This window comes from Antedon bifida, chromosome 3, assembly GCF_963402885.1.
Source record: "Antedon bifida chromosome 3, ecAntBifi1.1, whole genome shotgun sequence".
Classification (NCBI taxonomy): domain Eukaryota; kingdom Metazoa; phylum Echinodermata; class Crinoidea; order Comatulida; family Antedonidae; genus Antedon; species Antedon bifida.
Genome location: NC_136228.1, coordinates 9,248,347 through 9,275,148, shown reverse-complemented (window position 1 = coordinate 9,275,148; position 26,802 = coordinate 9,248,347). Strand labels below are relative to the sequence as shown.

Sequence of the window (26,802 nt, the reverse complement as noted above, 5' to 3'; positions counted from 1 at the left end):
CATCATTCACCAAATGCCATTATTTGTACCATTACACGAATATAAAACATTAATTGCTTCTAAATAGATTCCTGTCATTTGAATCAGATTGAATAAAAGTACGCCGTGGTTAGGATTCCGGCACCGGAACTCAACTGCCCAGCGTTAGGGAATCCGACACGCTATTGCGCATGCCCAGAGCGAGGTAATCGGCGACTCTATACTTATCATCAACAGCGATGGATCATTTCATAGCTGCGCCACATACGGCGAACTAGCCTAGATGCCTACTAATATGGGATCCACTAATCTAGGCTAGGGCTACCAGTTAGACGTGACCAGTGGGCCTATAGTATTTATTTTGTAATTAAAAAGTGGTTGCTTCATTCATATATAAACTTCATATCATTATGAATTATATAATTACATGACTAGTTTTATGATTTTTCATAACGCATTATACTGTACATAATGCAATCACAAGTTGATTTGTTGACGGCAGCCACCGCGTGGATGTGAAAAAACTGTTCGGGAAGTCAGGGTCGCAACGCTAAAAACAGCATTACGATTCTTAGATAGATACTGATACTTATTAATATCATTATAATTATTCTAACGCGTGGCGTAGTCGTATTTTAATTATTAATTCATGTATAGCATAGGCCAAGTTTCATCCATCGCTCTCTCTCCCGCGCAACGACTATCTAGGCTACAGTAAATCCCTATAACACTCCGACCTCCGTGGTGTGGTGGTGTGGCACTATTAGTGCAAGCTATAATTCACTTCCCAGAGCTCTGGGCATGCGCAATAGCGTGTCGGACTCCCTAACGGTGGGCAGTTGAGTTCCGGTGCCGGAATTCTAACCACGGCGTAATACTAATCTCTCCAAAAATGTACTTCTATCGCGAAACCAGTCATAACATTCAATCTTCGCGGCGGAAGTACAAAATAGGTGGCGCTGTTGTGTTTTAAAAGCAATAGTATAAAAAAATATTTTCCAAACGCGAAAAGATTTTATTTTTCGTACATGAAAAGAAGTTAACGATCGTTAAATAGTGCGTACTATTCTACTACTCCAATCTAATGACAGGAATTTATTTAGGTGTTATATAATACAAAATATTACACCGAATTATCAAAACAAATAATTTTTGCAGCTAATTGGTGAAAGGAAAACTGAACTTCCACCGTTTCAACATGGTTAGAATGAAAACATTATATTAACAAGTGTGGCTAACTTCCAATTTCAGAGAACATTATCTTTGGTTTTTTTTATCCGTTTTATAGTGCGTTAAATCATTTTTTACCCAAAGTTTAGTTATTAGTATTATTAAGCAATACATTTAAATACACGTAACGTTTTTAAAAAACTTATGCTGAAGGTCAGGACCTATTAATGTTATTAACTCGAAATAATAATATAGAAAAATGATTCATAATAAAAATGCTACTCTGGAAACATTTGAAAACAAATGGAACAATTTAAATTGTTTTTTTCTTGACAGTATACTACAATGACATTTATTTATAAAATATACCCTTTCATCATTCACCAAATGCCATTATTTGTACCATTACACGAATATAAAACATTCATTGTTTAGTTTATATCAAATCTAAATATATTCCTGTCATTTAAATCAGATTGAATAAAAGGTAAGCCTATGCCTACATTTGATTCACATTGATTGAAACAGTAACATTTGGTTTTTAATAATATATTAAATATTATATTTATTTGGATTTTATAAACACACCTACTGTAGTGTCAATTATTGTTTCCCTAGATGCCATTACCTTGACCACTAAGAGAGAGAAAAAAGAAAAATACCGTACGTTTCGTCGTGCGGATTGCATTTGCAATGTTACAGAAGAAAAATGTTTTAACCAACACGATGCCCATAAGTTCATGATAATAAATGTCCCAGACGATCATTATCATACCGCGAACTTATGTGGTATTTTAAATAAACATAACTTTGTGAATTATGCTGTTTTAATTGCATTGTCCATGAAGTTTTGCTTAAACTACTGTATAATTGCGAATTATAAATACAAAGATTAATATAATCTAAGTAAATCCTACCGACAGATGTCGATGATGCAATTTTATATTTCATTTAAACAAAAAATTATAAATAATCTATTATTTTATTATTTCTGTACGTATAATGTTATAACTATATACATTTATATTCTACACCATATGGCTGTACTTTTTGCGAAAGTGAACTACCTAAGTTGATGATACTTCAAATGGCAGGTTAAGTTACAATACCACCAGTATAAACAAAAATAAAGTTAATCAAAATCCTATATAAACAGCGAAAAATATTGATACTTCATTCGTTTTGGGTTGTCAATATCATTCAAAAAGCTGAGCAACATAGATCAAGGTAAGAATAACTCTTTTGATATTTCTAATAAAATATTCTAACTTTGTAAACATCGGCTAAACCTTTTGCCTTTCAATCGTGCTACTGGATAGTGGTCTGAATTGATTATTGTTGTATCAATAACCCTCTTTGTATGTTGATTATGGTACTTTTCAATGGTTCTATTACATGGCAGCATTTTCCAACACTGTGTGTAACGCTAGGCCGTAGAGTGCTGCGCGTTTCTCTAAACCCGTGGTGTGGGCCGTCAATTTACTGTTTTCCGCGGCCAAAAGCGGTAACTTTTAAATAGCACAGCCTTTGACATTGATCAAAGATGAAACACACGGTTTCACTTAATAAACATTTATTTTCGACCAGTAGATGTGTTATAAAACAAACAATGAATGTTTTATATTCGTTAAATAAAAGCCTAACTGAGAAACAGTCTATCTTTCAACTCCTGAACATTTCCTTCAGATTCAACATTTATTGTTCATTCATTCATTTTTTCAATAGTATGTAGGCCACTGGCCCAAGTACAATAATAGAAAATAGTACATATTATATAATTTAAGAAGTAGTAACAGCTAAATAATTAGTTCTCTTTTAATATTCGAAACAATTATTTGTATATTGTATATATAACAATATTTTATTATATTATATGCAATCATTCTGTCACTTAATTATTAGTTTTGTTGAAAAGTATCAATCTATATTGAAAATCGCCATACCCAAAATATACTGTTGATACTTGAGGTACCGTACTTGTCAGACGAGAAATGCTATAATTTTCTCGATTTATGCTTGGTTTCCGCTTGGACGCAATGCAACGACGTAGGCGCAACGAAACGTGCGTGCGATGGTATAAATAATTTCAATTTCAAGCGATAGCCGAGTGGAAATATGACCTTTCCTCTACCGAATGAAATTATTTATACCATAGCACGAATATTAAACACTACTAAAAGTAGATTCTTGTCATTGTAATCAGATTAAAACGTATGCCTACTATAGGCTAGGATACCTAATTCGTTTTTTTCTAAAGAAGGTATTTATCTGCTTAGGTAATCGCGAAAGAGCAAAACCTGAGAGATCGACCGCCTTTCTGATCTTCTTTGCTGTTAAGGTCGCGCGTAGTTCCCGGCTTTAGCAAGTTGATAGTAGGCCTAATTCACGTAGCATGTTTCAAATCGTTGGATCATGCGCAAAGCATTGTTGTTATGTTTTGCGCTGTCCGGGCTTCATACGGTAAAAAAATCGGAATTCACCGCGCTATGTGGAGCGATTGATAGGACACTTACTTTTTATCATGTGACCCACAATCTTCTAATCAAAAGACAGAAATATTTAGGAATATATTTAGGCGTTTCAAAATAGTAAATACATTTTGTTTAATGCATTTGTATATTTATTTTCAGAACTATGTCTTGGCTTCGGTTTGCCCTGTTCGCTATTTTATTTGTGTCAGCCGTAAGCGGCGAAATAGTTGAAAATGACGCAGAGAACATTAACTCGGTGTCCCGTCCTGACGTTAATTTGGAGAGTAAATCCGACAGTAGACCTGATATCAGCTTGAGTGAAAAAGAGCAACCACTGGTTGCTTCCCCTCCTCTGAATATAATTAATTCTGAAGGAGCTGACAAAGTAAGAGCTTGTTGTAGACGTCGCAAAGTACGTCGATGCAGACGATGCCGCCGCCGATGTCATCGGTGTAGAAAACGACGCTGTCGATGTAGAAAACGAGTAGTACGCCGTCGATGTAGAAGACGAGTAGTACGCCGTCGATGTAGAAGACGAGTAGTACGCCGTAGATGTGGTCGATGTAGAAGACGAAGAGTATGCTGTCGTTATCGACTGTTCCGAAAACGAGGCGCCTATTATCTCCGTGTACAATGCGGTAGGCGTGTTCGTGTAGTACGTGTAAGATGCCGAAGACGTGGTGGAAGGTTTTATTATTACTTTGGTGGAAGATGGAGGTTAGCTGGAAGATTTAGAATAAGAGTACGCACTACCTACAGAGTGTGTTGGAGAAACAACCGTTTCTACCTTCGTATACGCTGTGGTAGACGTGTCCGTTATGTCCGTGTAAACTACAGAAGACGTGGTGGTAGATTGTTTTACTTTTACAGAGGAAGATGGATAAGATTCAATCGATTTAGACGAAACGGAAGATGGGTAAGCTATCGTCGTTTTAGAATAAGAGTACGTACCACATACAGAGTATGCTGGAGACGCAACCGTTTTTACCTTCGTATACGCTGTGGTAGACGTGTCCGTTATGTCCGTGTAAACTACAGAAGACGTGGTGGTAGATTGTTTTACTTTTACAGAGGAAGATGGATAAGATTCAATCGATTTAGACGAAACGGAAGATGGGTAAGCTATCGTCGTTTTAGAATAAGAGTACGTACCACATACAGAGTATGCTGGAGACGCAACCGTTTTTACCTTCGTATACGCTGTGGTAGACGTGTCCGTTATGTCCGTGTAAACTACAGAAGACGTGGTGGTAGATTGTTTTACTTTTACAGAGGAAGATGGATACGATTTAACCGCTTTAGACGAAACGGAAGATGGGTGAGCTATCGTCGTTTTAGAGTACGTACCACCTACAGAGTGTGCTGGAGACGCAACCGTTTTTACCTTCGTATACGCTGTGGTAGACGTGTCCGTTATGTCCGTGTAAACTACAGAAGGCGTGGTGGTAGATTGTTTTACCGTTACAGAGGAAGATGGATAAGATTTAATCGCTTTAGACGAAACGGAAAATGGGTGAGCTATCGTCGTTTTAGAGTACGTACCACCTACAGAGTGTGCTGGAGACGCAACCGTTTCTACCTTCGTGTACGCTGTGGTAGACGTGTCCGTTATGTCCGTGTAAACTACAGAAGACGTGGTGGTAGATTGTTTTACCGTTACAGAGGAAGATGGATAAGATTTAATCGCTTTAGACGAAACGGAAAATGGGTGAGCTATCGTCGTTTTAGAGTACGTACAACTTACAGAGTGTGCTGGAGACGCAACCGTTTCTACCTTCGTATACGCTGTGGTAGACGTGTCCGTTATGTCCATGTAAACTACAGAAGGCGTGGTGGTAGATTGTTTTACCGTTACAGAGGAAGATGGATAAGATTTAATCGCTTTAGACGAAACGGAAAATGGGTGAGCTATCGTCGTTTTAGAGTACGTACCACCTACAGAGTGTGCTGGAGACGCAACCGTTTCTATCTTCGTGTACGCTGTGGTAGACGTGTCCGTTATGTCCGTGTAAACTACAGAAGACGTGGTGGTAGATTGTTTTACCGTTACAGAGGAAGATGGATAAGATTTAATCGCTTTAGACGAAACGGAAAATGGGTGAGCTATCGTCGTTTTAGAGTACGTACAACTTACAGAGTGTGCTGGAGACGCAACCGTTTCTACCTTCGTATACGCTGTGGTAGACGTGTCCGTTATGTCCGTGTAAACTACAGAAGACGTGGTGGTAGATTGTTTTACCGTTACAGAGGAAGATGGATAAGATTTAATTTTTATTTATTTTATTTTATGTCTTTAGGCAATGTGGCCAAGGATTACCAATAGTGAATTAATCACTGTCCTATCAGATAGGTGGTAATCCCCCTGATACAGGGGCTATTGTGTGAACCAGTTCACCGGGGTAACCCCCTACTCTTCTTCGAATAATGAACTGGGTTCTTTAAAGTACACACAGGTTATAACTGTGTACACTGGACCTACGGTTTATAGTCCTTATCCGAGAAGACTTGTTCCACCACCAGAACTAGGAGCGAGTCGGCCTCGAACCCTTGCCGATGTTGTTGTTGGCTCTTTAGGTACGGTAAACGGCGCCCCTGCCTTAACCGCTCGGCCATAATCGCTTTAGACGAAACGGAAAATGGGTGAGCTATCGTCGTTTTAGAGTACGTACAACTTACAGAGTGTGCTGGAGGCGCAACCGTTTCTACCTTCGTATACGCTGTGGTAGACGTGTCCGTTATGTCCGTGTAAACTACAGAAGACGTGGTGGTAGATTGTTTTACCGTTACAGAGGAAGATGGATAAGATTTAACCGCTTTAGACGAAACGGAAAATGGGTGAGCTATCGTCGTTTTAGAGTACGTACCACCTACAGAGTGTGCTGGAGACGCAACCGTTTCTATCTTCGTGTACGCTGTGGTAGACGTGTCCGTTATGTCCGTGTAAACTACAGAAGACGTGGTGGTAGATTGTTTTACCGTTACAGAGGAAGATGGATAAGATTTAATCGCTTTAGACGAAACGGAAAATGGGTGAGCTATCGTCGTTTTAGAGTACGTACAACTTACAGAGTGTGCTGGAGACGCAACCGTTTCTACCTTCGTATACGCTGTGGTAGACGTGTCCGTTATGTCCGTGTAAACTACAGAAGACGTGGTGGTAGATTGTTTTACCGTTACAGAGGAAGATGGATAAGATTTAACCGCTTTAGACGAAACGGAAAATGGGTAAGCTATCGTCGTTTTAGAGTACGTACCACCTACAGAGTGTGCTGGAGACGCAACCGTTTCTACCTTCGTATACGCTGTGGTAGACGTGTCCGTTATGTCCGTGTAAACTACAGAAGACGTGGTGGTAGATTGTTTTACCGTTACAGAGGAAGATGGATAAGATTTAACCGCTTTAGACGAAACGGAAAATGGGTGAGCTATCGTCGTTTTAGAATAAGAGTACGTACCACCTACAGAGTATGTTGGAGACGCAACCGTTTCTACCTTCGTATACGCTGTGGTAGACGTGTCCGATATGTCCGTGTAAACTACAGAAGACGTGGTGGTAGATTGTTTTACCGTTACAGAGGAAGATGGATAAGATTTAATCGCTTTAGACGAAACGGAAAATGGGTGAGCTATCGTCGTTTTAGAATAAGAGTACGTACAACATACAGAGTTTGCTGGAGACGCAACCGTTTCTACCTTCGTATACGCTGTGGTAGACGTATCCGATATGTCCGTGTAAACTACAGAAGACGTGGTGGTAGATTGTTTTACTTTTACAGAGGAAGATGGATAAGATTTAATCGCTTTAGACGAAACGGAAAATGGGTGAGCTATCGTCGTTTTAGAATAAGAGTACGTACCACATACAGAGTTTGCTGGAGACGCAACCGTTTCTACCTTCGTATACGCTGTGGTAGACGTGTCCGTTATGTCCGTGTAAACTACAGAAGACGTGGTGGTAGATTGTTTTACTTTTACAGAGGGAGATGGATAAGATTCAATCGATTTAGACGAAACGGAAGATGGGTAAGCTATCGTCATTTCAGAATAAGAGTACGTACCACATACAGAGTATGTTGGAGACGCAACCGTTTCTACCTTCGAGTACAATGTGGCAGACGTATCCGTTATGTCCGTATAAACTACAGAAGACGTGGTGGTAGATTGTATTACTATTATGGTGGAAGATGGAGAATATTTTCCCGCTACAGAAGAAACGGAAGATGGGTAAGCTGTCGCCATTTCAGAATAAGAGTTCGCACCACATATAGCGTATGTAGGAGAAACAACCGTTTCTATCTCCGTGTATGCCGTGGTAAAAGTATTCGTTATGTCCGTGTAAACTACCGTAAACGTGGTGGTATATTGTATTACTATTATGGTGGAAAATGGATAAGGTTTAACCGCTTCAGAAGAAACGGAGGATGGGTGAGCTGCTCGACCTTCATTTCTAGTTCTTCAGGTGGTTCAAGTTCAAGCGGTGGTAGCTCTTCAGTATCAGGTGGTGGCTCAGTCTCCGGTGGTGGCTCAGTCTCAGGTGGTGGCTCAAGTTCAAGCCACTCTTCAACTTCAAGTCACACCGTTAAAACTGCCGGTGGGACGGTAACTACCTACACAAAAACATATTCCTCTCAATCATCTGCTTAAGTAAGACTACCGATATAAAATAATTATTGAAAGAAGTCTTTCTGTACATAATTATGTTATAAGCTAATAAATTTCATTAAGAATACTATCATCAGTAATTTTGTTTCGATTATTTTGACTCGTTTCTGGTTCGGCCCTACCTCCATCGCCTATGTTAACATAAATGCAATTATTTGTCATCCTTCTATTACCTAAAAGGCTGGAATACCACGTCGTTTCTTGATACATTGAAATCGCCTCTTTCTTATTCAACCACCAACCTAACTTCGCTAGACAAATTGAAACAATGCCATATACATGGCTGCAGTCGCGTGCAAGTTAGTGTTTACCGACCAACCGACCGACCGACCAACTGACCGACATAGTGAACTGTAGAGCAAAACAACAGGCCTACACGCATAGAGGCAGTTTTCCATTAGCAAATATATTTTTGCGAATCAAATATTGTTTAGTTCTGATTAGTTGCCTTATTTTTCACGTCACAAAAATAAGCATGCGCTTTAGTCAATGTTTTTGATTCACTTGAATAAATTCGCCTAATGGAATACAGTCTAGTTTAGATGAGTTATATAAACTATCCTATCGGCAATAAGCCCTCATGAAGTCTGGCTACGCTTTATGAGACAGAATAGAAAATAAACTTAAATAAACTAAAACAAAACAAATCTAGACTGAAGTAAATCAAAATACAGATTTGCAAAGCAGTAACGTACTAGGCCTATAAAAAGAACATGGCTGACGGTGGCTTAAGAACAGAAAACAGAGTTGTGGAATTGTGGCAAACTAAAAAATGTATCCACAATAAATCGAACAAGCAAAAGTTATAGAACTACAGCTGTGTAATACTATTTGGTCGATGCAGATATGTGCTATTTGTTGTAATGACGGTGTTTCACTTACGTACCTACTATAACGAAATTATAGACCTCAAAATACAAATTCCAATATAGGATTAACAAGGTGATAATACAATTAAATTATTACACTGTTGGCTATTCAAATCATATTCAAATTAACTCTAACACAATACAACAAACACTCAAATCAATTATGCCTAAACGACCAAGAAGCATTGGGTTAAGTTCGTTCAGATTATGTTCCTCTGTGGTTACACGTGACACGCGACGGGTCGTGTCGGTGTGTGGTGGTGGTTCTGAAGCATATTGATATACCTATTAGGGTGATTATGCTCAGCCTCCTAGGCCTAGCCTAGCTACACTACTAGCTAGGTATCGAGCCGGTCTGATTATTTATGCCGCTGTTTATGAACGCCTATATTTATGAACTTTTATAATTTACTCACCATTGGTTTGAGTACAAGGTTAGGCCGGTGGATTGCTATAAACATCATCGTCTTTATTCACCAAAAATCACCGCGACCGTATGAAAAAAGTGTTTAGTTCGGTATGGTTGAATGATTCCAGAGCATCATACGTCATGTTTCTAGCTACTTTTTCGGGTCAATAAACAACTCTGGCAAAGCGCAAACATTTCTAGTTAACATACTTTTTAAATAAATCGTAAAAAATATAAATGTTGATTTTTTTGTATTGTTTCTTTTGTGGTCTATCTGGATATTGAAGTGTTTTTTTCAAAATACCAAACTAAACATTTTGGCAAATGTAAGCCTAATAAAGGTCAAATTAGCAATTGAAGTGACGGTACCTATCTGTTGTATGTTAACAACAGTGAAAACTCATGAGGTAGATTTTGCCATGCACTTGCGACGTCACAGCAATCTACGGCGACGGCTGTATGACGAGCGCGTGCGGTGATATCGTACATCTCGCGATTGTTCTGAAATGATACGTACATTCCTAATATGCTGTTAAAATATGGTTCTCAGTAAAGTTGTCCTTTAAGTGTAACAAAGATTTTAGTTACAGTTATTAAACTTTTTTTATTGAAAGGCGTTTGGACTTTCAAATGCAATTAAGCCACATTTGTATTTAATGTACTTGAGTTCTATCGACGTATTTATCATTTTAGGATTACGGGAAACCCAAAGTAGACGCAGCAAGTGGATAAGTGTAGGAAAAAATAAGGGCTCTTCTTTTAAAAGCAGACTACAATCATTTAGTATATGTTCAATAATGGTTCAGTTTTATAAATCAGTTGTTGAAAGTGTTATATTATACAGTTGTTCTTGGTTGGTACGGCTGTGAAAATTATGACGATAAATAGAATTGTTAACAGTGCTTCTCCTAATAAACAATGTTTATCATAAATGGCCCATTCATCTCGGTAATTCCCACTACTTGGAGTGGTTAAAAAGAAAAACTCATCATAAAAAGATTGTTTTCTGGTGGGACTATCAATCTCCTCATAACCACCATCAACAGCTTGGAATCATACATTTCCACCAAACTTTCTTAGCTTAGGGTCGATATTTAATCGTAGATAAAGCTACGTTCACACTATGTACGGATTCCACCTTTTTTCTGTGTGGAAAAAAAGGGTGTAGTATTTCTCAGAATAGGACCGTTCACAGAATGGATTCCGTAACAAAAATCAAACAAATTGGTACCGTACATAAACAAGTACCGTATTTAATCGAATGTGCAGGAGTGTTTTTAGGGAGAATTTATACGAGGGAGGCAGTTTTTTTTTGCCTGTAGTATGGTAACATGACTTGTATAATCAAATAAATATCATAAGATATGAAACAATATAACACAATTAATATCGAGAAGTGATAAAATACAGTAAAAATGGTATCAACATGCTTGGTAAATTGTAGAATATGTCAACCAATGAATTCTACTACAAATAGAAATGTGTTTTAATACAATATTGTGTATATATTATGTATGTGTTGGGCGTTTAGTCGAGGCATTTATTCGATGCGTTTATTCCAAAATGATGTTATATGGGGTAGGGGGAAGTTTATTCGAGAGAGGCGTTTATTAAAAGCGGGGCGTTTATTTGAATAAATACGTTATACAAACGTTTTGAATAGAATTTATCAACCGATCTAACATGGATATTTATGATTTATGTCTGTGACTTTAAGTGCTGACGTTGGACACTCAACTGTATTTTTTTTGTACCAGCATTTAAGGTCTATTATCAATATTACCGTCTGTTACAACATTCTAAACTCATTGTAGCTTTGTGAGTTGGAGCGCGTAATTCGTGGTTGCTGTAACCGGTAAGTCATTTTCAATGTATATGCCTACCACACACAAATAAACTATAGGCTTATTATTTAGTATGGGAAGAATTTGCGCACGGGGTAACATTGTCAATATCAGGATTTTCAAATCAACATCTTAATTTAAACTGTTTTGTTGATTTGCGATATTGTTTGTTGTTTCTTTGGACATTGTCGACAAAGAGTAGATGTTTAATTTGATTAATGAATGTTTATATAAGGCAACAACCTAATGGTATTAAATACGTTTTAGTGTTACTACAGTAGCCTACACCAAGATTGGTGTATAGAATTAAATGTTGACACTTTTAGGCCTACTGCTAAAATAATTAATGGAATCTAGAAAGGATTAGTTATATTTTTAATAATGCTTTTAGTAGTCTTCAGCAATGACAAATATTGCAATTTCAAACAACAAGTTATTATATTGTGTGTATATTCACTCAACAGCAATGTTTCGACACACAGTTGTTTGTTTCTGGGTGTTAGCAGCTACAGCGTGCATCGTAGGTGCTCTAAGTGAAGATGTCGCTTTGAAGAATTTCGCCCAGACGTCTAAACAATCAAAACTTGCTTCAACCAAACAAGATACACAATCTGAGTCAAACTTGAGGGAAAACAACAACATTTTCAGAGATGAATCGAAATCAAAAGGTATTAAAAAAGATATCAATCGGTACCATGTTTACAACTACCATCGATTCTTCTGGAACAAAGGTCATCTTTATTTGTACATTCGACAGACAATAAAACGTATTCACCGCGGTAAAACAATGTCCTACGCAGATTTCAGACAACGATCTTTTCTCCGACTACTACAATACCGATGGTACCATCACCGCCTGTATTTCAAAATTCACGACAGCCCATTTTCAAGATGGCGATTCATCAAATCGTATATTCTTAATCACAAGTTGTACACTTACCATAATGGCCGATACCGTCATAATTGGGGTATACACTCTTCAAAACCATTCTTTTTCTGGTTCCGAGGTCGTCTTTACTACCGTATTAAACGAGGCCGATTTTTATTCTACGGACACGTCCGTTATAGATGGAAACACGGAAGTCTGTACTACCTTCATCGCATAGGCATCCATAGTAAATGGGTTCTGGTTCGTACATATAAAAAACATGGCAGTACTTATCACTATCGCAATGGTCGCTACGTACGTAGTCGTAGTCGGAATTATCGCAAGCATCATTATCGCCGCAGATTGGATAATCGACGATGGAGCACAAGACGATATCGCACAAATGTATACCAAGTGCATCGCAATGATAAATAAAACGTACAATTTCTTACATTTTGTTTTACACAACAAATATTTCTAACAATGTTTCCATAAACCCACTGAAAATCCATTTAATATTCAAAAGTAAAACATCAATACATTGAGCTTTTTTTCTCTGGTATATACGCAACAAGAAAAATAATCAGGTTTTTTGTTATGCAATAGCTAGCCCTAGGCTCTATATGAATCTAATACAACATTTAATAAATAATATATTATAAATTATAAACGACTCATTTTTCTTTGATTGATTGTGTCAACCGTTTTCATAAAACTATTTCTCCCGTATAATAGAATAAGCAAATAAATGTATTATTTTGAAATGGCGGACGAATAAAAACCAACAAACAGATGTTATTAATTTGTTCAAATATATTGTTTGAATTTCCATAAAGGAAATGTTGAAATTATGAAAAAAAACCTTTCTCCGCACTTTTAATAAATAATGTTGACGCACTTTGTGTGTTAAGCCGAGCAAGCCAATGTCTGATTTCTTATTCATTCTTTTCATCGCCTGTTGACTGGATCTTCAAAAGCTGCACGGTTCCATAATCGTTAGTAGGCGGATCATCGTTCGGGTTATCACACAATGTTTCTTCTTCTTCTTCTAGGTCTACTGCAGCCTTACTATGATGATAGCCATATTTTGCATATATAATCAACCCTTTAATATACGAAAAGTATATTATTACCCAAAATAGAAACATGTAGGTACATCCATACATTTAGGAAGCATTCGATTTTCGACGACAAAGAACGCATAGGGGGTAGGGGTGGGGTTGGTGCGTGGTTAGTGGGACGTTTTTCATCACTGTGTTCTTCGACACGAGTTTTTGTTGTTATTTTCTACGTCCAGACGACGACCAACGACGCATGCGTATGTCATAGGTCATCCCAAATCGAAAGCTTCCTAATTCAAATGCTTCGGATGAAGTAGCCAAATCCATTAATAAGTTTGAAAGTGCGGCAGTCCAAACAAAATAGAGTTTGAAATACCTCACTTTTTGCTTTAGTTTTATTAGTTTTATCGTGATGATCTCAAATGGTTTTCGATGGCATCATTCATATTCTCGATTTATTGAATGGTAGTGCTGCAACCAAATGTTAAACGTTAAAAGGTACTAACTCTTACCTATTAATACCCATATAGCAAAACGAATCCACGTAAATATCGACAAATTTACCAAAAGCACAATGTTGAAAAGCATGGAAAAAGCTGGAACAAATGGTACATACGGAGTCTGGGGAAAAAATAACATTTAAAATAGATTTAGCTACACTTATAAGGAAACTTATGGACGATAACTAACGAAGATAAATAGGTCTATACAAAATAGGCCCTATTTTTTTTTCTAACAGAACAAAACATGGATAAGTTATAATCCTAGATCTATACCGTCATATGGTCTTAGTCAAATCAAATGATGCAATGATCAATAAGAACAATATGAATTTTATTTTTTTGAATCAATATTTATCGGCGTATATTTTGAAAGCATATACAGCACAATTCGTCTGAACTAAAATCAATACTATTACCAGATCACCAGAAATACTAAGTTTGAGAAAGAATGAGGCCGCGGCGACCGGCCGGATCAGCATTAACGTGCAACATTTTAAATTTAAAAATACATTCCTGTTTAACATCAGACCTTTTGGTAGCCTGAACTAATAATTGTGACTTAGGTTCACGTTGCGAATAACTTGGCATCTCTGTGACTATAATTATGGCAAGACGTTTTAGTTTTTATATTGTTTTATGGAGTGCGTTTTCTAAGGAAACAATACAGTAAAATTACCAAGTTGTATTACATGTCTTACCCGAAAAGTCAACTCTTCGTTATTCTGGTAGTGCATCAATATAACAGCAAATGAAAATATGCATCCAAGTATAAATAGGAAAAACAGTATAATATAAATCCAGGACCCTTTCATGACGTCATCGTGGTTTAGCATAACAACTACACAGGCGCAACACAGTGCATACACTATCGTTGCTGTTGCAACAGTACGTCCGGGAACTTCACTCGCCAAGAAATTTAAACATTGAAATTTCGGTTTCAATGTTCCACTTAATTCGCCAACACGGCTGCGACGAAGGTCCGTTGAAAGGCTGCATTGCTTGTTAAACATTTTAACGTTTTCTTCTTCAGGTCTGTACCGAAGGTTTATAACAGACCCTGAAACAACTGTGTAACAGATTAAACTTCCAATGTTAAGAGATTCAACCAAAGTGTAAAAGTCTACGAACAAAACCACAAGTATTGTAATTCCTCCGAATATTAGAGTTGCTGTAACCGGCACACGATTTCTTGATGAAACTTGTGATAACTGTGTAAACATGAGTCCATCTTTAGCCATTGAATAGACAAATCTTGGCAGCGCATGTAAGGTTACCAACGTGGATCCAGAAACAGAAAATGTCAACGCAACTACAATAACGTATGTTGGAACGACTTCTCCAAGCTGTTGAAAAGCATCTGAAAGTGGCACGATCGGATTGATTTCACACCACGGTACAATCAGCGTTAACGTGCTCACTAATACTAAATTAATACAAGTGTTCACCAAGACGGCAGATAGCAAAGCTTTTGGAACACTTTTTACGGGGTCTATACATTCTTCGCTAGATATACAAATAACTTCAAAGCCAGCATAGAGGAAGAACAATTTGGCAGATCCCGACACAACACCACCGAAACCGTACGGAAAAAATCCACCGTAGTTTGACCAGTTAGAAAAGTTAATATGAGGAACCCCATATCCTTCAAGAATAGCTATACACGTCAATACAAATATTACAATGATTGAATTTATACGCGATGATATTTTAACTCCAAATAGAAGAATTATTGTAAAACATAATATCATAAATGCGGCAAGAAAATCTGGATAGTTGGCTAAAAATGGCGTATTCCATTCCTTTCCATTCAATATATAATTGACTGTTAAATTGTGTAGGACATCGCCAAACATGTTATCGATAGTTGTTGACAATGCACGAGATAAACTTCCAGCACAAGCTACATATTCTAATATCATATTCCATCCTATTATAAACGCCCATATTTCACCAATTGTCACATAAGTATATAGGTAGGCGCTACCAGCTTGCGGAATTCGACAACAAAATTCCGCGTAGCATAAGGCTGAAAGCAAGGCCGAGGCAGCCGCGATGAGTATTGAGACATCTACAGATGGACCTGCCAGGGTGGCAGCAACAGACCCACATAAAATAAACACACCAACACCAAGAATATAACTTAATGCAATAAATGTTAAATCAAATGTTGTTAAGCATCTGTTGAGCTTTGTCTTTAAAATATCTGAACGAATTGTCTTTCGTCGAATTATATTTGCGAATATATTTTTAAACTTTCCCATATCAATTTACTTTCCGTATCGACCACTGATCACTTTCTAAGAATATAAAAGCATGTAACTGAATTATTACTGGTTTTTGTCTTATTGTAACTTGTTTAATTCAACAGATATGACAATAGTACAATACAGTTTATTTCTTTTACATAGCATTATAGGTTAGTTTAGCTGCCTCGGGGTTGAAAATCGGTTCCCTCGAATATAGGCCTATACTTTAGCATAATTGTAAGTAATAGACTTACAACAATAGACTAAAACAACTACTGTACAGTATAAAACAACTACTGTACAGTATAAAACAACTACTGTACAGTATAAAACAACTACAGTAGAGTATAAAACAACTACAGTAGAGTATAAAACAACTACAGTAGAGTATAAAACAACTACTGTACAGTATAAAACAACTACAGTAGAGTATAAAACAACTACAGTAGAGTATAAAACAACTACAGTAGAGTATAAAACAACTACTGTACAGTATAAAACAACTACTGTACAGTATAAAACAACTACTGTACAGTATAAAACAACTACAGTACAGTATAAAACAACTACAGTAGAGTATAAAACAACTACTGTACAGTATAAAACAACTACAGTAGAGTATAAAACAACTACAGTAGAGTATAAAACAACTACAGTAGAGTATAAAACAACTACTGTACAGTATAAAACAACTACTGTACAGTATAAAACACTTCAGTACATGCCTACCGGATATTGCAACAAACTTCTTGATTTGAATAACACTTTTGAACCATTAAAGCTATCCACTCCCTTCCACTAAAATGACTAAGACGTCATATTATATACAGTGGCTGTAGCTCGAATCCATTTGTAAGCATGCATTGCTGGAGTTGCACAATACCCTATACACTTTTTTAACTTTTCTTTAGATTACGAATTCTTTCAATTTGTTTTATTCAGTATACTACCCTGAATAGCAAGCACGTATTCAACGCACAATACAAAAGCACTCTTTTCACTAACAAAAGTAGGCTATTTTAATATTAAATAAGCGTTGTGTAACGGTACATCTTATCGATATTATTATGTGTGTTGTGACGCTTGTGCGACAAAGTTAAATTATAGGCCTACCTTAAACAACTTTGATTTCGACTGTATCATAGACATATATGTATGTAGAAAAATAGCCGTATATACACCGACACTTCGTTTGTCTGTACCCGTTTTAATGCCTATTGAGATGGTATGCGTTTACACGTGAACCATCTGTCATAATATTAGGCCTACCTGTATGAAATTAGTCATATAGACCGTACTCCTTTAACTTGTTAAAGGATAGTTGATATAATGGGTTTTCAAATGCGATGCAACAATACGAATTATGTAGGGAGTGGCAATGCATATTTGATTTACGGTGGCCCGAAAGTGTCACGCATGCAAGGATACGGATTCTGTAGGGATTGGCATTGCATATTTGATTTACGGTGGCCCGTAAGTGTCACGCATGCAATCATACGGATGCTGTAGGGAGTATCAATGCATATTTGATTTACGGTGGCCCGTAAGTGTCACGCATGCAGCGATACGGATTCTGTAGGTAGTGGCAATGTATATTTGATTAACGGTGGCCCGTAAGTGTCACGCAAACTTTTATAAACATGTTATGGCAATAAAAAACAACACATCAGCGGCATCAATGCTACAGTGACTTCAACACAAAGAAGAAAACAAAAAAATTCACAATCATCAGTATTTATTTTATGAAATGAATTGTTTTTTAAGTGGCCAAAAAAAAAACTATGAGCCACCCACCCCAAATCAACCAACGGAAAACACCGGAACAATGCCGTGGGTAACGGGAACTAAATTGTAACAGTAATATAATAATACTGAGCATTTATAAAGCGTTCTTGAACATCTCTGAAAGACCGAAAGTTGTTTTGAACAACTTAAATTTCATTAAGGACTTTGCCTCAACCCCATCTCCCAACCACACCCGCTATTTTAAGTCAAGCATACCAAACCCACCGAAACGTTATATATAATATATCTCAAATGTATCTAGTCAATCTGCTCTTTTAAGAGTGTGCTTTTTGCGTAAAAAATACGTACCGGCATACCGTAAAAGAAGATATAAAAAGGCAGGAAGGTTTGTTAGAGAAACTAACCATGAGAGATGATAGTTAGAATCTCACTGAATAACTGTGTTAATTTTTATTTACAGTAAATAATATAAATTATATAATATAATTATTTAATAAAAAGAATGTTATTTAATGTAATATTCTTAAAGATATGCAACATGAACGTGCTTCTCTTATTCCTATTGTGATTTCATTTATTTAAAGGTAGGGCAATAAAGTCAAGCTTGTAAAACCAAAAAAGTTTTAAAAATATGATTGGCATTTCCTTTTATCAGGGTACTGTATCTTTTCTCAATGCTGTCATAGATATATACAGTAGTTTCTTATCTTCAACACATCTAACATCAAGAAAATCGCCATCACATCATGGATAAACCATGGAGCAAACAATAATGATATACTAACAAAAAAATGAATAATAAAAACTATGTAATTCTTTTCCAGACTTTAAATTGTAAAATATTAGATCTAAGTATATATATTTATTATTTTTGTTTAATTTAACATATCAGAATATTTACTATATTCCAAATTTTCTTATTCTGATTTTTAATTCTCATGTAACTTATTTATTTATAGGCTTTTGTTTTTCTTTAACTTTACTGTTATTGTTGTATGTGTATTGTATCTGTTCTGAGGTTTCCAAATGATCAGCAATTGCTGGATGGATTACCCTTATTAAATATGGTTCAAATAAAAAATACAAACAACAACGATGTTTATAAACAAAGTCTCATTTGAGGTTTATAGAAAGTGGTAGAACCAGTCGTTAGTTACAACCATGGCACTATTAGTTCAGGATAAACTTTGGACTTTTTCATTGAAAGGCATGCATGTTAACCACCAAGCTGCAGCTCCACCAGAATACCAATATAAAGCATTTGGATTGTGCAAGAAAGGTTTTAATACTCCACTTCATTTTGTGTAAAAACAAATAGAAAAACAGATACAACAGTCTGTTCTGAAAGCTGTTTTGAGAAAGTAAAGAAAAAATTCCTGACCATGCATTATCTGTTGATACTGAAGCTAACATGCTGATTTACATCACTCCAGTATCTTCACTCAATGCCTTTCGCTGATAACTCAGATTTAACTCGTTTCAAGTACGTTGGATCAGGATAACCATAATTGTCACTGAAAAAAAAAGTGTTTTTTTTAAATTGTACTTTTTAATTAACTGATTATTAATATTGATTTATATATGATATTTAAAATTACTGCTTATCGGATTATTGATTTAAGGGTCAAGGCAATAATCATCAATTATTCTAACTATTAACAAATCAAAAGGGTTATAAATTCTTAATTAAAAGAAAATCATCCTTATTCTTTTACTTTGATACAAACTATTTTCAATCATATTACTGTATTATTATTATATCATACATTCCCATCTCCGGCATTATTGGTGGTGGGTGTTTAACAATAACACAAAAGTCATTGATGTAAAAACTGATGTTTAATGTTTAATAATGTTTATCCAATCAATCAAATGTAATAGAATGCATTAGTTTGAAAACAAATTAAGAACTTACGGTCCACCGTGTGAGTTAGTTTTATGGTGAATATCATTCCATGTCACGACATTTGAGGAGCCTGATGTGGTTGATGTTCCAACAGTAAATATAAGTTGTGCATCGAATGCTCTTCGTAAAAGTTTTTCAATGTGTTTTCCTTCGTTATTATCTGGAAGGTAAGCTGTACGATGCGTTCCCTGAAAACGACGACCAGGGCTTGGATGGGCTTTCTAAAAATAAATGCAGAAATTGTTATTCAATATCTAGCTCTACCAATGGTATCAAGCACTGAAACCAGACGGAATAGTAATCTCCTACTCGCAAAAAAAGTACTGTATGCAGTAGTAATACAGTAGTATTAAATACAGTTTGTCATTAAATTAGTAGTGCAAGACAAGAAACATTACACAAGAAAACAGCACCATAACAAAGAATAAACAAAAATACTATACAAGAACAGTCACTGTATTACCTTTCTCTTTATGATTATTATGATTTAAATGAAAAGGAATTAGGCTCAGAATTTTTTCTGACAATGTGATTAAAAGAAACGTACCGTTTGAGTTCCTGATGGAATCCTGTAATTAATCTCAATCGTCCCCTGTCCTTGATACCCGGGAAGATCCCATCTCTGATGTGTTGTTGTCATTGTTCCTGGAGGTTGATCTCCTTTCATTTGTCCACAAATCATGCCACAAGATGGACAAACTGGTTTTACTTTGAATGCTTGATCGATACAGCCGTGACAAAACTTGTGCTTACAAGGTAATTCTTTGACATCATCATCATCAAGGTCTTCAAGGCAGATTACACATGTTTCTTTTGCTTCTTGTGGACTACTGTGGCTTTTGCTCTCCTCTCTAGAACTTGATTTCATGTCGCCTTTAAGATCTTCATTCATGTCTTCTTTAAGATCTTCATTCAGTTTTTCATTACAACGCCATTCTTGCTGCCTATTCGCAATAGTCTCTCTGCATTGTGGACATTTTTTTGTACCATGATTTTTTAGTATTGAGGATAAACACCTATCGCATATTGTATGGTTACACTTTAGTTGCTCTAGACTTGGAGCTGGTCTTTTACACGAACAACATAGTAAGTCATGTGATGCAGATGTCAGGTCATGTTCTCTTTTCTGCTTCTGTTTGGAGTCCATAGACTTAGTCTCTGCAAGTCCACTCGTATGGTTCTCCGTTGTAAATCTATTACTGTCTATTACACCTTTAAATGTGTCTTGAATCGTAAGGCTAACATCCAATAAGTTACTCACAATTCTGATCTCCTTCAAATAAGGCCGTGATTCTTGCTGAAATGAAAGGACTGCATTGGACATCATTTCTGCACATATCTGCACATCTCCACCACTTATTCCAGAGCTGATTAAAGGTAATGCTATCTTCCTAGCATTCAGTCGAGAGTTGGCACAATCAAGACAATGGCAAAAAGTTTGATAGAGTTTCTTAGAAAAATCATGCTCATGTTTATCTGGGCCTACAGCATGGATGACATGTCTGGCCTTAAGATTGTACCCTCCAGTCACTTCAAATTCAGTAACTAATAGGTTACGACCTTTAACCTGCAACCTATCATAACTTTTATCCTGAATACCTGGTCCAGCTTTCTTAGCAATGGCTAATGCAACACCATCTGAATGAGTTAAACTGCAATTTGCAGCATTTACGATGACATCGACATCTTCATCTGTGATATCTCCATGTCGAATTATCAGCTTTGTTCCATTCAATAGAGTATACTCCAGATCGTTGAGTATACTTTCAAAGTTTGACCTTCCACTCTGTATTTCTTCCCCAAGATATTCTCCAATTAAAAACTCTCTTTCCACTTCCATTGGAGAATTCCAAGCCATTGTTTCATTGCTGTTTCCAAATGTATCATGAATTGGTGGATGTTTAATAGCATTCAAATCCATGTCTTCACTTTCTGCTCCTTCGCCTGCCATTGAATAATCCAAAGATGTTCTGTCATCGCTGTACCCACAGGTATCATTCATTGGTGGATGTTTAACATCATGCTGCCGATATGGGGAACCAGTAGGGTCTAGCTGTTTATTCATTATACCTTGTTCAACAATACTTTTAAACTCTTTCATACAATCTTCAGTATAGAATAAGTATTTGTTATTGGAAATACGTGTCCACTTATCACCCTCTTGCTTTTTAAGGACTTCATTTATTTTTGGAATTTGATGTACAACATCACTCATTTCAAGAATGACAGCTTTCTTGAAACATTTTACAAATGACTGAAAAAGAAATTTTAAAATGTTATAAAGAAATGCATCCATGATACAGTAGTAGAACATGGTTTATATAGGCAAAAGATGGAGGAATAGTCAATATTATATAACACTGGTGCATTTCTTTGTTAGGCATCAATGATTTGCTGGATAGGAAAATTTACTGCTAATGTTCTTGTAGCTGTCAACTTCTGAAGACACATGGCCTTCGTTGATGAATACATAGTATCAGTTGACTTCACTGCTGGTGTACTCGAGATCTACGTTTATACAATGCTATACACTTTTTATTTTAATTTTAATTTTTTGATTTATATAAAATTATATAAAATGCCTAATATAATAGTACTGTACCTAACTACAAAAATAATCTCTGTTGTAAGGATGAGAATTAACTTACTATACAGTATGACTAGAAAATATATCTCTACATGTTTCACAAAGGTGTATTTATATGCTATAATAGTTCCAAGTTGCCCAAAGGTTTTTGAAACAATGCGAGGGATTGAAATGACAGCTATTACATGAAAATAATCAATATGTATAATATTATTTCTTTTTTTTAACCTAGGGCAGTACAAAGGTCTTATATAAATATATATAATCATGAATAATACCACTAAACTTACAAGTTAAAATGACTATAGCGAGGAATTTAATAAAAAGGCAAACTGCCTTAAAATGTGACATGTTTCGAGAAACTATTCTCATCATCAGAACAGTAATGAAATGGTCACTGCGGGTGCGTGAACATTTCAGGGACAAGGCTTCTCACATTTTTCAACATCTGCAGGATTCAGAACGGTGTAAGGCCCTCGCTAAGGCAGAATGCTTCACCGTTCTGGATTCTGCCGATTCCGCTTTCAAACTTAAGGTCAAGGAAAGCCCTCCACATCACGTGTAAACCTTCCTTGAAAAAACATATCTATAACTTAGGCGTCACACTTGCCATATGATTGTTTGTTGCCTACATTCCTTGTTTTATTATGCTAATTACTTACTTATTTACATACAACCTGTCCTATTGATATATAAGCACTCTAGGTGTTATTTACTGTTCTGATGATGAGAATAGTTTCTCGAAACATGTCACATTTTAAGGCAGTTTGCCTATTCATAAAATATATATAATGTATATAAATATACGATACAATGGTATTTATTTTCATTTATACAACAAGGTACAAATGAAATTTGGTTGGTTGATTTACATTTGATATAAATACAATAACAAAGAAATTACAGAGATCTAACAAACCTATTTAATACATGAATAGAATTATAAACAAATGTGTTTTGATTCACAGTGGGTGATCAGGATTTTGACAAATTTTATTGACAGATATAGATAATATTATAATATAGATAGAGTAATAACCATAGGATATTTTTTTCTTACCAACACTTTCTTGAAATGAAGAGTAGCTCCTTCTTTGGCAATAATTGTTTCTTTTTGAAGAAATCTATCTGAAACTGAAACAACATTTCTCAATATTTAAATATAAAAAAAAAACATATTTATAGGAAAAATAAAGAAATGGTAATAATAAATAGAGGATTGGTGCTATACAGAATACAGAATACAGAAATTTATTGGTCCAAAAGGAAATTTGTTTCGTTGAGCATGCATGAGCATGGAGGAATTATTCATATATACATTCTAAATAGTTCTTCCATGGGTATTAAGGACATCCATTGAAGTATTGTTATTGTAATCTGCCCCAAATCAGTCACTAGAATCTCAGTTAAGAATGAGGAAATTTACTAAATGTAATAGAATTCATTAATAGACTATACCTGTATCGTCTTCAAACTTGACAAAAGCGATGTCTTCACTGGAACCAAATGGATAAATAATGTCATCAACATCACCACCCTCATTCCGCTGGAGGTTAATCGTAAGCCTGTCTTTTGTCTGTTCATTTGTCGGGTATTCTTTTAAACCTTTGACCTGTATGCCACCAAGGTCACCCAAATCCTATAAGGAAACAAAGAATAATTAACAATAATAGAAAAAGTATTACCACAAATATAGCATCTAGTTGGAAAACATTATTTATTGTTTGGTCTTGAAAATCATATCTCTGTTTTAAAGATTTACATGGCTTAGGTAGTGGTTTTTAGTCTCAAAGTGTAATCCTGTGCATATTCACCAGGGAAATACATCACTTAACTGTAATTGGTGAATGCAATGGTGTACTTAACCACAGCCACCAAAACCTCTTTGAAGTTTCAAAGAAAGAGCAAAAAAAGTCAAACTATTAAATCACAGAAAAAAAAACCAGATTCTTGACTTACAGTGAGAGCTTTGATGTTAAAGACAACATCGGGAAATTTGTCAGAAACAAATTTTCCTCTTTTCTTCAAATTATTAGCAACTGCAGTAGGAATAAAATAGTCACAATATTATAATATATTATATAAATGATATTATTATTATTATTTTCATAAATAAAATTTATAATACAAATAATGTTTGTATACTGTGTATATGTTGTTGATTCAACATTCAGTGAAAAATGGTTGCTTTATATTTAATATTTTAATTTATTTTTATATAAAAAAACCAAACAAAGTATTTCATGAAGAAAAAGAAAGAAAGTATATCAAAAGTTGCATCTATTCTTATTAGAAGGGTATGGGATATGTAGCATGTACCTGTATTTACCAAGGCAATCTAACAACAGGACACTGAGCTCACCCCGCCAAGATAGGAACTTGTAACAGTCCTTTGATCTTATGTCTGGCTGCGACAAATACCAACAGTACTGTACTAAGTACATATTCTCTGATAAACCCTTTGATCTCCGGAGCTTAGCATCCTGTTGTTAGGATTGCCTTGCTGTAACTATCCTCTAGCTGCATAATAAACATTAAAAGTGTTTGATATCATACCATGACTGTCGCCAAATATGGCAATTGCACAGTGATTCAGTGCACCAACTGGATGTATGCATTCTACTTCTCCACCACCACTTTTAGTTCTCTGAAGTACGATTTGCATTTTATCTGATGTCATTCCAGCTGGGAATCCAGTGACAAGAAAACTTTGTGAAGTCACATCGACATTCCCAACCTCACATCTAGCTTGGTACCATGCTCGAAGATATTCTTCTATTTGATTGGTTAATGATATTGCTGTGTATAAATTACTGGACCAGTCATCGCATATAATTAAAGCTCCACCATCACATGTTGACATTTGTTGCAGTGTATGAGGACTTTTGAAATTCAAACACCTTTCGAGTTCAGCAATGACCTCACTTAATTCAATAACAGAGACATCCTGTTTTATTTTTTTAATTAATGAAAAAATAAATAAATTTAATCATGATTAAAGTCTGTCTGACAATAAATGCTGTAGGCAGAACACGATTCAACCAACAAATTAAACACAAACAAATTGATAGAATAAAATTCAGAACACATAAAATATTAGTGTTATAAATTATTACTTTATTCCAGGGTTACTATCTCCGATATATTTTGGTGGCGGCAAAAAAAAAAAATATTGGTGGTGCTGCTCCGTTAGCAATGTGTTTGTTCATAGTTTAATAAATACGACTACTTTTGCTGTTTTTGAGTAATGGTCTTGCTATTTTTGCATATTTTTGTGAATGTCAGTGTTTGTACTATTGTTGTATGCTGTGTAATGCTTGAAAGAAGAATAATTTTAAGTGAAAAATAAAAATAAAACCTTACATTAAGTTGTTGAATGATGAAATTACCATCTCCAACTTCTGATTTATCCATGATGACCAAAGAAACTAAAAAAAAAACCAGATATGATAATTTTAGTCTGTTTATACTATGAGCATTGACAATAAATATACATTTCATTCTACAGAAAACAAAAAATAAAATAAAAGAACTTGAAAGGTTTCTTAAAAAGAATAACCATTTATACTGTCTTCTTAGGATAATATTTTCATCATTTAGTATTTATTATCATGGGCGGACGCAGGGGTGTTGCCCAGTTGCCCGGGCAACACCCTTTAAATTATTTCTTACTAAATGCTTTTTTATGCCACTAAATTAAAATTTACAGTAGATCACATATATTAGTACTTGATATAACTGAAAATTAAAAAACATGTTATTAATATTAAACTTATGTTCCCCAAAAGATGAAAAAATAAATGAACAAATGAAAATAAACATTTGAATAGGCAATTTTGTATTTTTGATCAAGCTATTCACTTTTGCCAATTTTCTTAATTTCTAAATTAAATACATTATGAAAATTATTCAGGTGGCCTTTTAAAAAATATACAGTCATCAAGAATAATGTCTCAAATCAATTTTAAATATCTTTAACAAAACAGAGCTTACTACTACTAGTACTAGCATTAATGCCATTAATAATGGTCGCTCTCGCAGCACCCCTTGTGGTTTGCTCAGTCAGCAGGCTGGCCTGGCTGGTGGGTAGGCTGTACTGCTGCTTTGGGTGCTACTGTACTTTCTCTCGAGCTTACCCAATTTAAAAATAATTCACCTCCTTTAGGTGCGAAAGTGCAGTAGCTTGTGTAGTAGTTTTTGTATTGTAGGCCTAGGCCTAGTAGTATACTATAGGCTAGCTAGCTTAGCCCTACTAGGCTAGCCTATATCTATTACCTAGCTAGATAGCCTACTATACCTGTCATTAAAACTAAATAATTTAACTATACTTGTTTTCTTTTGATATTAAAAATACTAAAGTAAACACACTGTTTTGATTAACGTATCTAAACTAGGCCTAGGCCTAGGGCTCTAAGCTTCCTGGGAAATCGCCATCATGAAAAAAAAAAGACAAGTCGGAAATTCCAACTTGATTTTGATTG

General features: G+C 35.6%; 3 protein-coding genes and 1 long non-coding RNA gene across 8 annotated transcripts in view; 2 read left to right on the top strand and 2 right to left on the bottom strand.

Annotated features, from left to right (window-relative positions):
• The window catches only part of LOC144837059 (uncharacterized), a 35,433-nt gene extending 27,081 nt beyond the window's left edge, over positions 1-8,352 (top strand). For all 4 annotated transcript variants that reach the window (XM_078692047.1, XM_078692045.1, XM_078692046.1 and 1 more), the window contains one exon: positions 7,079-8,352. In XM_078692047.1, coding sequence (XP_078548173.1) covers positions 7,079-8,264 — 1,186 coding nt within the window. In that variant the 3' untranslated portion in view covers positions 8,265-8,352. The remainder of the gene's footprint in view (positions 1-7,078) is intronic.
• Positions 8,353-11,292: 2,940 nt separating this feature from the next.
• LOC144837075 (uncharacterized) lies at positions 11,293-13,065 on the top strand. Its single transcript, XR_013611439.1, has 2 exons — positions 11,293-11,415; positions 11,869-13,065. It is a non-coding gene; the product is annotated as an uncharacterized LOC144837075 (long non-coding RNA).
• On the bottom strand, positions 13,053-16,803 carry LOC144837065 (cationic amino acid transporter 4-like). Of its 2 annotated transcripts, XM_078692052.1 has the most exons (4): positions 16,763-16,803; positions 14,535-16,354; positions 13,846-13,954; positions 13,053-13,377 (listed from the first exon to the last, which is right to left on the bottom strand). In XM_078692052.1, exons 2-4 carry the CDS (start codon positions 16,095-16,097, stop codon positions 13,208-13,210), a joined length of 1,842 nt encoding a protein of 613 aa, XP_078548178.1. In that variant the 5' UTR covers positions 16,098-16,354; positions 16,763-16,803; the 3' UTR covers positions 13,053-13,207. The 2 variants fall into 2 exon arrangements, with proteins under 2 accessions (XP_078548178.1, XP_078548179.1); XM_078692053.1 differs by lacking the exon at positions 16,763-16,803 and having other exon boundaries at positions 14,535-16,489.
• Positions 16,804-18,311: 1,508 nt separating this feature from the next.
• On the bottom strand, positions 18,312-26,754 carry LOC144837060 (uncharacterized). Its single transcript, XM_078692048.1, has 9 exons — positions 26,690-26,754; positions 25,685-25,749; positions 24,878-25,268; positions 24,281-24,360; positions 23,780-23,960; positions 23,382-23,455; positions 20,282-21,988; positions 19,744-19,955; positions 18,312-19,342 (listed from the first exon to the last, which is right to left on the bottom strand). The coding sequence occupies exons 2-9, from the start codon at positions 25,733-25,735 to the stop codon at positions 19,267-19,269; spliced, it is 2,772 nt and encodes a 923-aa protein (XP_078548174.1). The 5' UTR covers positions 25,736-25,749; positions 26,690-26,754; the 3' UTR covers positions 18,312-19,266.
• Between the last annotated feature and the right edge of the window lie 48 nt (positions 26,755-26,802).